This window comes from Crinia signifera, chromosome 2, assembly GCF_055691185.1.
Source record: "Crinia signifera chromosome 2, ASM5569118v1, whole genome shotgun sequence".
Lineage (NCBI taxonomy): Eukaryota > Metazoa > Chordata > Amphibia > Anura > Myobatrachidae > Crinia > Crinia signifera.
In genome coordinates, this window is record NC_139218.1 from 343225856 (window position 1) to 343240309 (window position 14454).

The 14454-nt window shown below is 46.3% G+C and overlaps 1 protein-coding gene across 4 annotated transcripts in view; it reads right to left on the reverse strand.

Annotated features, from left to right (window-relative positions):
- Positions 1-6369: 6369 nt before the first annotated feature.
- Positions 6370-14454, reverse strand: part of EIF4B (eukaryotic translation initiation factor 4B) — a 43586-nt gene continuing 35501 nt past the window's right edge. Inside the window, exons 14-16 of one of the 4 annotated variants that reach the window (XM_083169630.1) lie at positions 10117-10185; positions 9847-9874; positions 6370-7700 (exon numbers count right to left, since the gene is read on the reverse strand). In XM_083169630.1, coding sequence (XP_083025756.1) covers positions 7626-7700; positions 9847-9874; positions 10117-10185 — 172 coding nt within the window. In that variant the 3' untranslated portion in view covers positions 6370-7625. Of the gene's footprint in view, positions 7701-9807; positions 9875-10116; positions 10186-14454 lie in introns of all 4 variants that reach the window. The other 3 variants (XM_083169629.1, XM_083169632.1, XM_083169631.1) reach the window with 3 other exon arrangements.

Genomic DNA, 14454 nt, shown 5'->3' on the forward strand with positions numbered 1-14454 from the left:
CCTAAATTAAGCCCTAGGCAAGATTTTGACTGTTGCCCCCTAGCACCGCCACTAGTTGCGTCTCTGACCCTGCTCCCCTTTCCCAGCATCATCAACCCTCATCATTGCAGTCATCATTTTGGTGCTCCTACCCGCAATATTTTAAATAGAAACAGCGCACCCATTCGGTGCGGACCCCAAACAGGGGTGTGTTCTTGCTGGGAAGGGGCATGGCCAAACAATAGTACCCCCAATTCAAATTATGCCACACAGTAGTGCAACTTTATTCACATTATATCATGCGATGGTGTCCCTTATTCACGTTACATCACACAGTAGTACCACTTTACCTTATGTACATTACTCTTCATATTATTCACATTATACCCTTCGAAAAAAATCCTGAGAAAATATTGTATTTTAAGCACCTCCATGGCCACACTGAAACCCAGCACAAAGCAGTGTGTGCTGGATAGAGGAGAAGAGCTGCAGCTGCTGCTGTCACTTAAGGGGACGGGGCCCCCACTGGGTAATTTGTACCCCCTACCCCATTCTCTAGGCACCCCTGATAATACCACACAGTAATGCCCCTTACACATGACACACATTATTAATGTCCTTATAACCATAATGCCCCTTACACATTATGCCAACCTTTATTAATGCCCTTCATACACATAATGACACAAATAATGGCCCTTACACATATGTCACACATTATTAATGCCCTTATACACATGACACACATTATGCCCTTACACATGTCACACATTATTAATGCATTTATACATGACACACATAATGCCCCTTACACATATGCCGAACACTATTGCACAACCCACCCACCCGCAGACAGGACTCGCACAGCCGCTAACAGCCTCACACACACAAAATAGGCATGCTGCATATCATTTTAATCAGCAGAACCTGCTGATGCCCCTAGGCATTCCAAATGCCCTAGGCAATTGCCTAGTTGGCCTATGCCTAAGGCCGGCTCTGGCAGTAAGGTAAGGTGCCCGTGCCGCTGTCACTGCATGTGAAAGAGGTAGAGCGGCGGTGGACTCTACTTTTAAAGCATCTACGGACAATTAATGAAACAGATGCCCCCTAAAGCTGTCACTCGGCGGGGAGTGCCTCTCAGGTCTGGTGCCTACCTGCTTTGCAGGCTTTGCTGAGCGGGTAGCGCCGGCCCTGCTCATATGGACCATAAATTACTGACAAATCATTGATTTTATATTTGTACATGATCTTTGTCAGATAAGATTGTGTACAGCATGTATTTGATGCACAATATCAGGTGCAGCTCTCATAATGTAGGGAGCCAATCAAAATGATTTTCTGTTGAGAGTCTTTCTTGGGTGCTGTGTACATAGTCAGGGCTCAGGTCACTGTTGTACCCGGCTGCGGCAGCAGTGAGCCAGTGGAGGATGCTGGGTACTGGAATACAGGTGGTTTGCGGTATGGAGGGTTCTTATGACACGGGTACTGTGGACGCAGCCAGGTGGGGAATTGACGTGACTCGGATCAGAGGTCAAACACCACCGACGGTTTTCACCCGGGACCCCCGCAAGGAGGTTTGGACTTCGCTGCATTCGGTGGCGATGTCACGGCCCTCTGGCCTGAGTTCCCACACCTGACTGGCCTAGCACAGGAGATGGACTCTGAGCGTCTCTGGTCGTGGAGAACCATAACTGATGTATGGCCTGGAAACTGCTGGGTTGTCGGCAGTCTGGGAACTGCTGGGTTTGTATGAAGTGTTGACATCTGTGTCAACTTGGGCGTTGAAGGTGGTGATGGCCCTTTAAGGGCAATGCAAACTTGCTGGCAGTTGCTGGAGAGCTCTAGCTTCTTCCTCTGGAGAACTGCAAATCGATTAAGCGGCTGGAAGATGACCTGGCAGGTGAAGGGGATTCGGTATGAAATACCGACGGTCAAAATCCCAACGACCATTGACCGTCAAAATACTGATCGATATATATATATATATATATATATATATATATATGCAAAAAAGATGAAAAGAGAAACGCACGAATGAGCGATAAATCAGACAATATTTACTGTTCTTAATATGCTCACATACATTAAGGTTAAAAGATAAATGCTTGCCAGCCGTATGTACAACTCGATACCAAAGTATACTCTGCAAGGATGTATCACGATACCCCAGGAACAGCTTCCAGATGCCTGTCGCAAAAACCAAACGTCGGAGCCGCCGGAGGGAAAGATGCAGTCTCAGCTGGATCAACAGTGGAAGGGAGACGTCGCCATGTCAGACCATCACAAGCCACGCCCTATATATATATATATATATATATATATATATATATATATATACACACACACAGGTCAAAAAATATACACAAGTTATTCATATTTTGTTGGTCTGAATGTTGACATAGGTCAACATAAAACCCGTATGAATGTACGGCGTCCCCCCACCCCTATATAGTTACGCCATTCTGAGTCCGGGAAGTCAGGATCCCGACGTTCGGCTAATGACTGTCGGGGTCCTATACTACATACAAGATTTGATGGGCTACAAAATCAGCCATAGCAAGTCTGAAGCGATCTCTCTTCATCTTCGAGTAACTATGACAGTGCTGCAGTTGAACTATGATTTCATATGGTGGGATTCCTTGAAATATCTTGGGGTCAATATTACTAAAAGAAAATTTACCACTATGGATGCCAATCCTGGGATCTGGATCCCAGGCATTTTTGGCCAGGATTTCTTTACCCAGGATTGAAATTGGGGTCAATCCAGACAGGATTCCCGCTAGCCGCGGGGAGCTGCAGCTTCAGTCTGAGCTGCAGGAAGATTCTTATACACTACATGGAAGAAAGTCATTGGACACCAGTTGTCAATGGAAACCATGCGTTTATTTACAATCAATAGGAGGTAGGTCTACCTTTTGCAGAAATAACAGCAGCTACTCGTTGTGGTAAACTTTCCACAAGTTCATATAGCACACATAGTGGGAAATTGTGCCATTCCTCCTGCAGTACAGTCACCAACTGTGGTAGTGTAGAAGGGTGAGGCGATCGCGACCTGCACTCAAGTTCGTCCCACAGATGTTCTATGGGGTTCAAATCAGGGCTTTGCGCGGGCCAAGCTAGTCGGGTGACGCGATTTTCATCATACCACTCCATTGTAGCCCTCAAAACATGACACGTCGCATTGTCGTCCTGGAACACACAATCGTCATTTCCAAAGAAACGCCACAACGTAGGCAACATGGAGTTATCCAGAATATCTCGGTAGGTCGCCGATGTTCCAATGCACCTGTACGAGTGGGCCCACGCCATGCCAGCAGAAACAACCCCAGAACATGATGCCTCCACCTCCAAATTTTACTGTTGGCACTACACATTTGAGTAACAGGCGTTCTCCAGGCAATCGCCATACCCACACTCTCCCATCTGATCAAAACAATCATCTGATCGAAACAATGTGAAGCGTGATTCATCGCTCCATAGAACTTGCTTCCATTGCTCCACCGTCCAGATTTTCAGCTCCTTACACCAACAAAGTCTCTGTCTTGTATTGGTTTTTGTGATCAGAGGCTTGTGAGCCGCAGCTAGAACATGATAACCAAGTGCGTTTCCTGTCCGTCATTTTATCAGCGAATGATCTGCTACGACGCTTGCTTCCATATTTATACATGTAGGAAGAGTCCATATTCACTTTGTCAGGAAGATTCCATTATTTCAGAGTTAAACCAGGGTGTCTATACTATACAGCAGGGGTGTCCAAACTTTTTGCGACGAGGGCCAGATTTGGTGAGATGAAAATGTGTGGGGGCCAGCCATTCAGCCTGACATTCTTTGAATCATTAAGCACATCAGAATGGTCCCCCACTCTGCCCCCATTCACTTTATATCCCCCAGCATGCCCCCATTCACTGTATGTCCCCCAGCCTGCCCCTTCACTGTATATTCCCCTGCCTGCCCCCATTCGCTGTATGTCCTCCACTCTGCCCCCTTCACATTTTATTCCCCAGCCTGCCCTTCCTTCACTGTATGCCCCCCATTCACTGTATGTTCCCCACTTCGCACCCAGTCACTCTGTCCCGTAGCTTGCCCCCCCCCCCCTCCTCTGAATGCCAGGGGTTGGACACACACTCACCCGAAAGCCGCCAAACACATCTCACTGTGGCGGTCAGCACCTCCTCACTTCTGCAGACAGCAAGGTAAAGGCGCGCTCGCCGGGACCCAACCTTTAGTGTCCTGTGCTTCGTGCATCGGATTCTCTGTCCGCTTTTGGCTGGAGGCTGCGGTCCACATGAAATGATGGCACGGGCCGCAATTGGCCCCCGGGCCTGACTTTGGACATGCCTGCTATACAGCAATGGATACTAGGTTGAACTTGGACGCGTCTTTTTTCAGCCTTACCTACTATGTAACTATGTGTCCTATGACTTTCTTCCACATAGTGTAGAAGGCACTGCCAGAAAAAAGGGTACTGGGGGCAGAGCCATGGGTCAGGAGGGGCTGGTCAGAAATTGCCAATAAGATAACCCTACAGAAGCCACTGGTAAAAATATCTAATATGGTCACATCAGAAATAACCTTGTCCGAGAAAGCAAAAGCAAGTGACTAAAAGTAGTAATTACAATAGAAGGGAAAGCCCATAAAAATGCTTTACCTCCTGGTGGCATGTCACAGGTAAAATCCAGGACTTGCAATAAACAGGCATTTAAACTTGGATATCAATATGCATATCCCAAGCATGTTTAAATTGCTCTACTGCAGGGGTGGCCAGACCTGTCCTCAAGATCTACTAACAGTTCATATTTTTCAGGCAACCTGTGGATCTATAGTAGGAATGAATGCAGCATGTCTGAAAATGTGACAGTTAGTAATGACTACAGCTGTGCACCAGCTAGGCGATTCGGAAAATGTGGACCGTTGGTAGATCTTGAGGACCGGTTTGGCCACCCCTGCTCTACTGTATTTACCTCAAACACCTCTGATGGGAGGCTATTCCATTTATCCAGTACCCTACATGTTACATGGCCACAAGTGAAAGTAGGGTCCTGTTGTAATCCTGAAAACGTGTATCTACATTGCTCTCATTTACACATCCCCCAGACAGCCAGGATATTGGAACTTTACAACAAAAGGAGGTGCAGAAAATTGCTGTGTTGGATTACTTATACCGAAGCACCAAACTCCTCACCATACACTGAGCCAGACTGGTTTTCTAAATAGGATGGGTTAACCCAGCGCTCAGGGGTAAATTACGCCAATTGGGGTAAAAATGAAATTCCTGAGGGTAATTGACATGAACCTATATGCATGCTATTTTGCTGTCCATTACCCCAGTGCGTCAGGACCTTGTGTATAGCAAGCATCCTTGTGTGATGCCCCGGGCCTTGCCTCAAAGTCCGCACCCTTCTTCGGTAGAATCAATTAGTTGCTGCACCATCTCGGCAGCGTGCAGTCTGCACTGCTGCTGCGGCACCGAGCTCCTGTCAAGGTATACCCATCTTTAGTCTAGGGAAAAAAATTTGCACAGACAGTCATTATATCATCTTGATATACTGACACTAATAGTTGCCTGGATGTCACATTATCAATGGCTATACCATTATATATTTTGGGATAAAAGGTAAAAAAGTTCCCGGACCCCTGCAACAACCAGTCACAGGTATGTGGGGGACACAAGTAAATTGCTTCAAATGAAGATGTGATGTCAAATATTTAGGGAAATTTATGAGCGTGAAATTTATCAAGTGTTCCCTGAAAACTCACCTTCAGGCAAGCCTATCATATTTAAGTTCTACACGCATAACCCTCTGAGGCACTTATGTATTATATAGCTTCCCTTCTGGGCTTGTAACTTGGTGGGACTGCTATGCTATTACTGGTGCCTGTCCTTGTGTTTCCCTCCTATGTCCCTATAGATTGTAAGCTTGCAGCAGGGCTTTCCTACCTCCAAGTCTGTCTGTTGTTACCCAGTTTGTTTTATCTCGGTCTCCTATTGTAAAGCGCAACAGAATCTGCTGCGTTATACAAGAAACTGTAAATAAATAATAAATGAGCACAAATACTCTGATAAGGACTTGCTAATGACCATATAATCAACTCACTGACCACAGCACTTCTCACTGCATTTATCTCCCTAGTAACACATGTATTACTTTGAAACCTGCCATTCTATAGAAGGATTCTAGTTTGTGTTTATACTATTTTTAGTTTATTTTCATATTCGCTCTGTCCGCACTAGATCATGATTATTTACCGCTTGCCCACGATTAAGGCTGAGCGCTAACACGATACCTCCACCAGCAGGACAGCTAACCTGCTTATTAGTTTTTAAAAAAAAACATTAAAGTTAAAAATATATTAGGACAAGCAAAATACGACAAATGGTAAACAGACAAGTATTTTAAAGATTAGTTTATTTGAGGGGGGACAGAGCTGATAAACAGAAAAAAAAAATAAAAAAAAAAATAAGAGGGCTGGTAAGGTACTTTACATGATAATAAAACATCTCCCAGAAAGCAGATTACAAATCATTACAAGTTTTTATTATATATTTTCTTCGCATTACACGTCTGAGGAAGTGTAACATGTTAAATGAACATATGATAAGCTGGCCCAAGTAAGTGTGACAGGGACACAGCTTCTGGATGCACATCAGTTATAAATTAGGGAAGGCCAGATGAAAGGGGGTGGGAGAGGATAGAATACTCATCTGAATTTTGGACTTGCCAAGAGTTAAAAGCAGTGTCTGGATGCAACATGCCGCGCAAACACTGCTTGCTCCAAGTACTTTATATATATATATATAAAAAAAAACATCCTACAGACAAAAAGCTCACTGCTACAGCAGTCTCCTTGAAATCCACAGCATCACGCAAAGCCTGAGGGTGAGTCTCTAATGTAAATGGATATAGAGGTTTCAAGCCAGTGTACCCTGCTGATCATCTCTGGCACACTGGGATAAAAGGTTTAGGGCAACTGCTCTAGTACGTGTGCAAACCATGCATCTGAAGAAGACATCCTTTTACTACCAAGAGCTGCAAAGTAGGGCTTCATAGACATTTCATCAGATCTGTAGAACCATACTGTGCTAAAAGAGGTAATACTCTCTTAAGTCACTTCCAGCAAGTCAACTCTAGACCGGTTTCCATGCTGGAGAATGACCTTAAAAAATAGCAGCTCTGGAAGCCACCTAAATAGGATATCTTCATTTATTTGCTCCCTAATTATCAATTTATTCACTGGCATAAAAAAAAAATGGTAACTTTTTGTACAACAGGACAGAGGCGGTTTGGGGAAGCATCTCAAATACTAAGCATCAATTTTGTAGCTATCCCCTTTCCTGGTGAAAGTATTATCTGCAATAGAGAGACCCTCTGCCACACATTGCCTTCACGCCCCCTTCTAACTCACGCACACACGGTAAAAGCTGCAGCAGCATGCAAGAGGACAGACAGCTCATTGTGTTTCTAACTGAAGATCATTGTCTGAGGAGTTATGGCTGAATTGCTTGTCTGATTTCTGAGGGGGACCGAGCCGGAAGGGGTGTTGCTTTTTCTTGCTCTGGATTTTGCCAAGAATAACCCTCGTGGAAAAGGGCCCATAGGAGATTAAATGAGAGGGAGGAAGGGATCCATGGACAGATATTCCCCAGGTTAGTCTGCGTATTCTTCAGCCTCTTCTTCTCCATCCACGGTCAAAGCTGCGTACTTACTCTCTTGGCTAAATTTCTGCAGATATGAGAGAAAATAAAAAGTTAGCAAACAGTGATGCTAAGAATACAATTGTACGGATAATTATCAAGCAAGTAGACAGAAAAATCAATAAGTCGAGGGAGGGGGTGCAGAATAGGGCACCAAAACATAAGCAGCAGAATCGAGATGGTGTTAAAGCTATGTGGCATTTAAAAGCATATTAACCGTAAGTCATTAGCATTGCAGCAATTCTACGGTGTAGTAACAGAGCAAACCAAATGGTTTCCAAAGTTATTCTTATAGGCCTACAGTTGTTTATAGATCTATATAGTTACATTAGGTGTGTTTTGCTGTGCTATGAATTAATAAATATTAGCCCTCTGCAGAGAATAGCAAGATAAAGATCAGAACAGCTGACACCCCAAAATGTTACACACTGTAGGTTACAGACCTAAGGATAGAGCGCAATGAGAAATTGGGTGTCCTCGGTCAGAAATGACACGATTTTGAGCCGACAGGCGGAATTTCATGCCCTACCATCCACTAGGGCGTGGTGGAAGAATAAAATAGTGTGCCAAGCGTAGCGGGGCACCGTGCCCAAAGCATAGCGGGCACTTCAAACTGTGCCCATGTCGACATTCGGGTAAAAAAAACCATGTCAACCTTTTGGCTGTCTACCTAGACCCATGTCAACCTAGTTGTGGGCGACCCAATGATCCCAACCCATGTATAGTAATCTTTCAAAAGAACTGAACCGGCCCCAATAATGTTAGATCTCATCCAACTTGGCCGCTCCTGCTTGATCAAATTTGGCTTGGAGCTCACATGGTTGGCAATCAGATTTTATTTTAACTACATGTTCAGGTATGGGACATTGAGTCGACTAAATTAAGGCAGACGTGTATTGGGTTGACCACCGAAGGCTGACAGGGCTTATGTCGACACGTGCAAAAGGTATACAGTGAAAAAGTCGACACAAGCATTAGGTCGGCAATAAGTGAGTCGACAGTCAAAATGTCAACATGAGATTTTCACTTTGTCCCGAATGTCGTCAAGGACAGAAAAAGTGCACCGCTGTGCTCGCCATTGCTATGCTCAACACACCAATATATTCCATGCCCTAGTGGATGGTAGGGCATTAAATACCACCTGTCCGCTCCAAAAACATCAACTACAAAGTGAATACCTCATGTCAACCTTTTAGTGGTTGACCCACTGCATGTCGACCTTAATAGTGTCATTATCTACACATTATATTTCATAACTTTCACCTTGAGCAACCCTGAAAGTGCAGCATGTTCGGAAACCCGGCACGGTCCATGACAATTATGTCACTTTTTTTAAATTTCAGTTTTCTAACAGAATAATAAATGTGAACACACTATTGTGGCTGACTTACTGGATAAAGCCAATGTCTAGTATGTGTGAACGCATTCAAAGAAAATTGAAGCTCACGGGAAAAAACACAGGCAGAACACAGATTTTCTGGCACCTGATTGTCCGGATCCTCCTTTAATACAGACAAATCAGGTGCAGAAGGTAGGATTTGGTGGGTGTTATATGTAGAAAGGGCTGTGGGAGGGCTTAGTCAGGTTGAGGGCAGCAGGAGAGCTTAGAGGGGCAAGTCACGTTGCAGGGGGGTGCTGTGAGGGCTCAGATGCCATGCGAGAAGGAGACAAGCTGCATGGGTCATGCTATGGGAGGGCTACCTGCATTCAGATGACACCACCGATAACCCGGTGCTGGAACAGACTATGCCGGATAATGGGCGTTCTGCCTGTATATCATGGGGTGCCGGACGGCTCCCCGACAGTCAGGATTCCGACAGTCATTACTCCTATGTCGGAATCCGGACTGTACCCTCGTGGGGGTCCACAACCCCCATAGAGGGAGAAAAAAAAATAGGTGGCGAGCGCAGCTCGCCACCGTGCCCACAGCGTGGCGAGCACAGCGAGCTTCATTGCACTCCCCCCGCTGTGCAGTCGGGATTCCGACGTCTGAGTAATGACTGTCGGAATCCCGACTGTCGGTGCAATATACCACACCCATATCATGTTCGTATTCCCTGCTTGGTAAATTAGGATGTGTATAACACTTGCAGGAGGATGGGGATAGAGGAGTTGTATCACATGTAAGATCTTACAGCTGCCTGCACTTCCTTTCTCTTTGTCACTGGTATTACCTTTGAATCTGAATCCTTAATTTCATTCCTGAAACACAAACAAACAAGAGAATTAAAAAAAAATGCCTTTAAGTACCTGTAAATGGGTGTAATGAAATTAGAATAAATGGACACATACCAAATATGCAAGATAAACAAGCTTTCTGTGTCAGGGAATGAATTAGCCTATGGTAAAATGTTGAGTACATATATGTGAAGAGTAGCTATCTGTTTATCACTACAAAGATGTTCATTTGAGTATTACAGATATATTGGCAAATATTCTAGTACCTTATCTCTGAATGATTTCCACCTTCAAGATCAGAATAATGTTCACATGTTGGGGATGTGCTTGTTTCACTGTGAATAACATTTTAATTTTAGCCCACGAAAGTCAAGTACGTGTGACAGACAGGGCCTTTGCTTGGATTATACAGATTCATTTTCCTTTATCTCCTGGTCATTATGTACCCGGGAGAAGAACGCGTTTAAAAAAAAAAAAAAAAAAAAAAAAGTACTCTTTACCTAGCACGGCGCCCGCGATTGGCATCGCGGTCATCGGGGGTAAAAAAAAAAACCGGGTGCGACGCGATGCCCGCGATTTCCCATAGGGATCAATGTTAAAAGTGTCAATGGACGCGATTTTTGTGTTCAATGGCTCAATGCTCGCGATTTTTTCATAGGAAACAATGTTAAATGGGCCACAGAGCCCTAATACTCCCCCTGAAGTCTGAAATGGCCCCCACAATTGTTAACGCCACCCTACGATCAACGTGAACCCGAAGCGTGGCGAGCGCAGCGAGCCCACGAGGGGCGGCGGTACGCGTCCTCCGACCTTTTCATACCCCCACTATCCACGTCGGCGTGGAGTTGAGAATAGAATAGTGTGGCGAGCGCAGCGAGCCACCGAGCCCGAAGCGTGGCGAGCCCCGCGAGGGGACGCGGATACCTGTGAAGGCCGCGAAAAGACGCGTTTACCTGTGAAGGTATCCGCGTGCGCTCGCTACGCTTCGGGCTCGGTGGCTCGCCACACTACTCTATTCTCAACTCGACGTGGATAGTGGGGGTATGAAAAAGTCGTAGGACGCGTACCGCCGCCCCTCGCTGCGCTCGCCACGCTTCGGGTTCACGTTGATCGTGGGGTGGCGTTAACAATTGTGGGGGCCATTTCAGACTTCAGGGGGACTATTTGGGCTCTGTGGCCCATTTAACATTGTTTCCTATGGAAAAAAGGGGATTTTGATTACCTACCGGTAAATCCTTTTCTCGTAGTCCGTAGGGTATACTGGGGTTTAGGTAGACAATGGGGTATAGATGGGTCCAAAGGAGCCGGTGCACTTTAATAAAAATTAACATCCTGTGTGCTGGCTCCTCCCCTCTATGCCCCCTCCCACAGCCCAGTTTAGAAAACTGTGCCCGAAGGAGACGGTCATACTATGAGAGGAGGAATAACTTTAACTTAACTAGCAACAGCATAACACTGACGAAACCGGTCAGTCAAACACACCAAACAGTAGAACGAAGCACAGAGGTGGGAGCCCAGTATACCCTACGGACTACGAGAAAAGGATTTACCGGTAGGTAATCAAAATCCCCTTTTCTCTAACGTCCTAGGGTATACTGGGGTTTAGGTAGACAATGGGGACGTCCCAAAGCTCCCACAACGGGCGGGAGAGTGCTGAGGTCCCTGTAACACCGAGTTTCCAAACTGTAGATCCTCTGATGCCAGAGTATCAAAACTGTAAAACTTTACAAAGGTATTGTTTCCGGACCATGTGGCTGCCCTACACAACTGTAGCAAAGGAGTCCCCCTAGCAGCCGCCCACGAGGCACTCACCGACCTGGTAGAGTGAGCGGATATGGAGGCCGGAGCAGGGATCGAGGCCTGCGAATATGCCATCTGAATGGTTAATCTAATCCATCTGGCGATGGACTGCTTTGTCGCTGGACATCCTATCTTTCTAGCATCATATAGAATGAAGAGAGCATCGGACTTCCTTGTACGAGCTGTTCGAGAAACGTAAGTCTTCAAAGCTCTAACCACATCCAAAGTTTTAGGGGTGGAAGAGCCAGTAGTAACCGATGGAACCACAATGGGCTGGTTAATATGAAAGGCCGAGACCACCTTCGGGAGGAACTTCGGCCCTGTACGCAACTCAGCTCTGTCTGCATGAAAGATTAGGTATGGGCTTCTGCACGATAGTGCGCTGAGCTCAGAGACTCTTCTACCAGATGCTAAAGCCAATAGCAAAACCGTTTTCCATGTAAGGAACTTTATTTCTGCTGACTTCAAAGGCTCGAACCAGGATGATTGAAGAAATTCCAAAACTAAGTTTAGATCCCAAGGCGCCACCGGACTTTTGAAGGGTGGTTGTATGTGTAGGACCCCCTTGATGAAGGTCTGCACCTCTGGGAGAGTCGCCAACTGTCTCTGAAAAAATACAGACAGTGCAGAAATTTGGACCTTGATGGATCCTAGCCTAAGGCCCAGATCAACCCCAGCCTGTAAAAATCTAAGGAATCTTCCCAATTTGAATTCCGAAGGAGAAAATCTATGGCCTTCACACCAAGAGATATACCGCTTCCAGATTCTGTAGTAATGCTTTGAAGTGACTATTTTTCTAGCCTGGAGCATAGTCGGAATGACGGCACTTGGGATGCCTTTTCTTGCTAGGATTTCCCTTTCAATCTCCACGCCATTAAATTTAGCCGACGTAAGTCGTGATAAATGAACGGCCCTTGCTGTAGAAGGTCTGGTCGATGTGGCAGAGGCCAAGGGTCTTCCAGGGACATGGACAGAAGGTCCGCAAACCAGGTCCTGCGCGGCCAATAAGGGGCGATGAAGATCACCAGGACCCTTTCCCGTTTTATCCTCTTGAGAATTCTTGGGATCAATGGGATGGGTGGAAACAGGTAAATGAAACTGAAGGTCCATGGCGCCGTCAGTGCGTCCACCGACACTGCTAGAGGGTCTCGCGTTCGGGAGCAATATCTCGGAAGTTTCTTGTTAATTTGTGAGGCCATCATATCTGCCTGAGGACACCCCCACCTGTCCACCAGCATTTGAAATATCTGAGGGTGAAGACTCCACTCCCCTGGGTGTAGAGTGTGTCTGCTGAGATAATCCGCTAGTAAGTTTTGTACTCCCGGAATAAAGATGGCCGATATGGCTTCTGCGTGGTTTTCCGCCCACCTTAGGATTTTTGCCGCTTCTCTCATGGCGGACCTGCTTTTTGTGCCCCCCTGGCGATTTATATATGCCACTGCCGTGACATTGTCCGATTGGACTTGAACTGGCTTTCCTCTCAACAGATCTGAGGCCTGTAGTAAGGCCTGATGTATTGCTCTTAGTTCTAAAATGTTTATGGGGAGAGAGGCCTCCTGTTTTGACCACAGCCCCTGGAAATGAACTCCTTGAGTTACTGCACCCCAACCCTTCAAGCTGGCATCTGTTGTTAGGAGTACCCATGGGTAAAATCCGAACTTCTTTCCCTCTAGCAGGTTGGATGACTTCAGCCACCACAGAAGAGAGACTCTTGTCTCCGATGATAGAGTGACCAGGGAGTGCATTTGGAGATGAGAACCCGTCCACTTGGTTAATAGGTCCAGTTGGAAAGTCCTCGCATGGAAGCGTCCGTAGGGAATCGCTTCGTATGCTGCTACCATCCTCCCGAGTAGTTGAATGCAGGAGTGTACAGATATCCTGCGCGGTTTCAGAACCAACCGCACCATCCTTTGGATGGCCAAAACCTTCTCCGTTGGCAGGAAGACCTTCTGCGCCACCGTATCTAGTATCATCCCCAGGAATAGAAGTCTTTGAGATGGTACTAGCTGCGACTTCTTTAGATTCAGTATCCATCCGTGGGTTGACAGGATCCTGGAGGTGGTACTGACACTCTCCTCCAGTAGCTCTCTGGTAGGGGCCTTTATTAAAAGGTCGTCCAGGTATGGCACAATATTCACTCCGGCCCGGCGGAGTAGAAGCATCATCTCTGCCATGACCTTCGTGAATATCCGAGGGGCTGTAGACAGGCCAAACGGTAAGGCCCTGAACTGGTAGTGGTCGTTTAAAATCGTGAAGCGAAGATAGGCCTGATGTGGCGGCCATATCGGGATGTGAAGGTAGGCATCCTTTATGTCTAACGACACCAAGAACTCCTTTTCCTCCAATCCCGAAATGACCGCCCTCAAGGACTCCATCTTGAACTTGAAAGTCTTGAGATGCATGTTCAGAAACCGAAGATTCAGTATGGGGCGTACAGAACCGTCTGGTTTGGGTACGACGAATACGTTGGAGTAGTATCCCTTCCCCCTGAGATGGGTAGGTACCGGGATTACCACAGCCTGATCTATTAGTTTCCGAACTGCCTCCAGAAGGTTCCTTTGAGATTCTTGTGAAACTGGTAAGGCTGACTTGAAGAATTTTTGAGGCGGGATAGAGGCAAACTCTATTCTGTATCCCTGAGTCACTATTTCTAGCACCCAGGGGTCCAGGCCAGACGCCTTCCAAACCGGACTGAAATGAAGTAAACGTGCTCCCACTGGAATGTCCCCCCCCTGACGAAGGGAACAGTCATGCTGAGGGCTTTTCCTGAGTGGAGGTGTGAGCCTGCTCGGGCAGGACTGCTG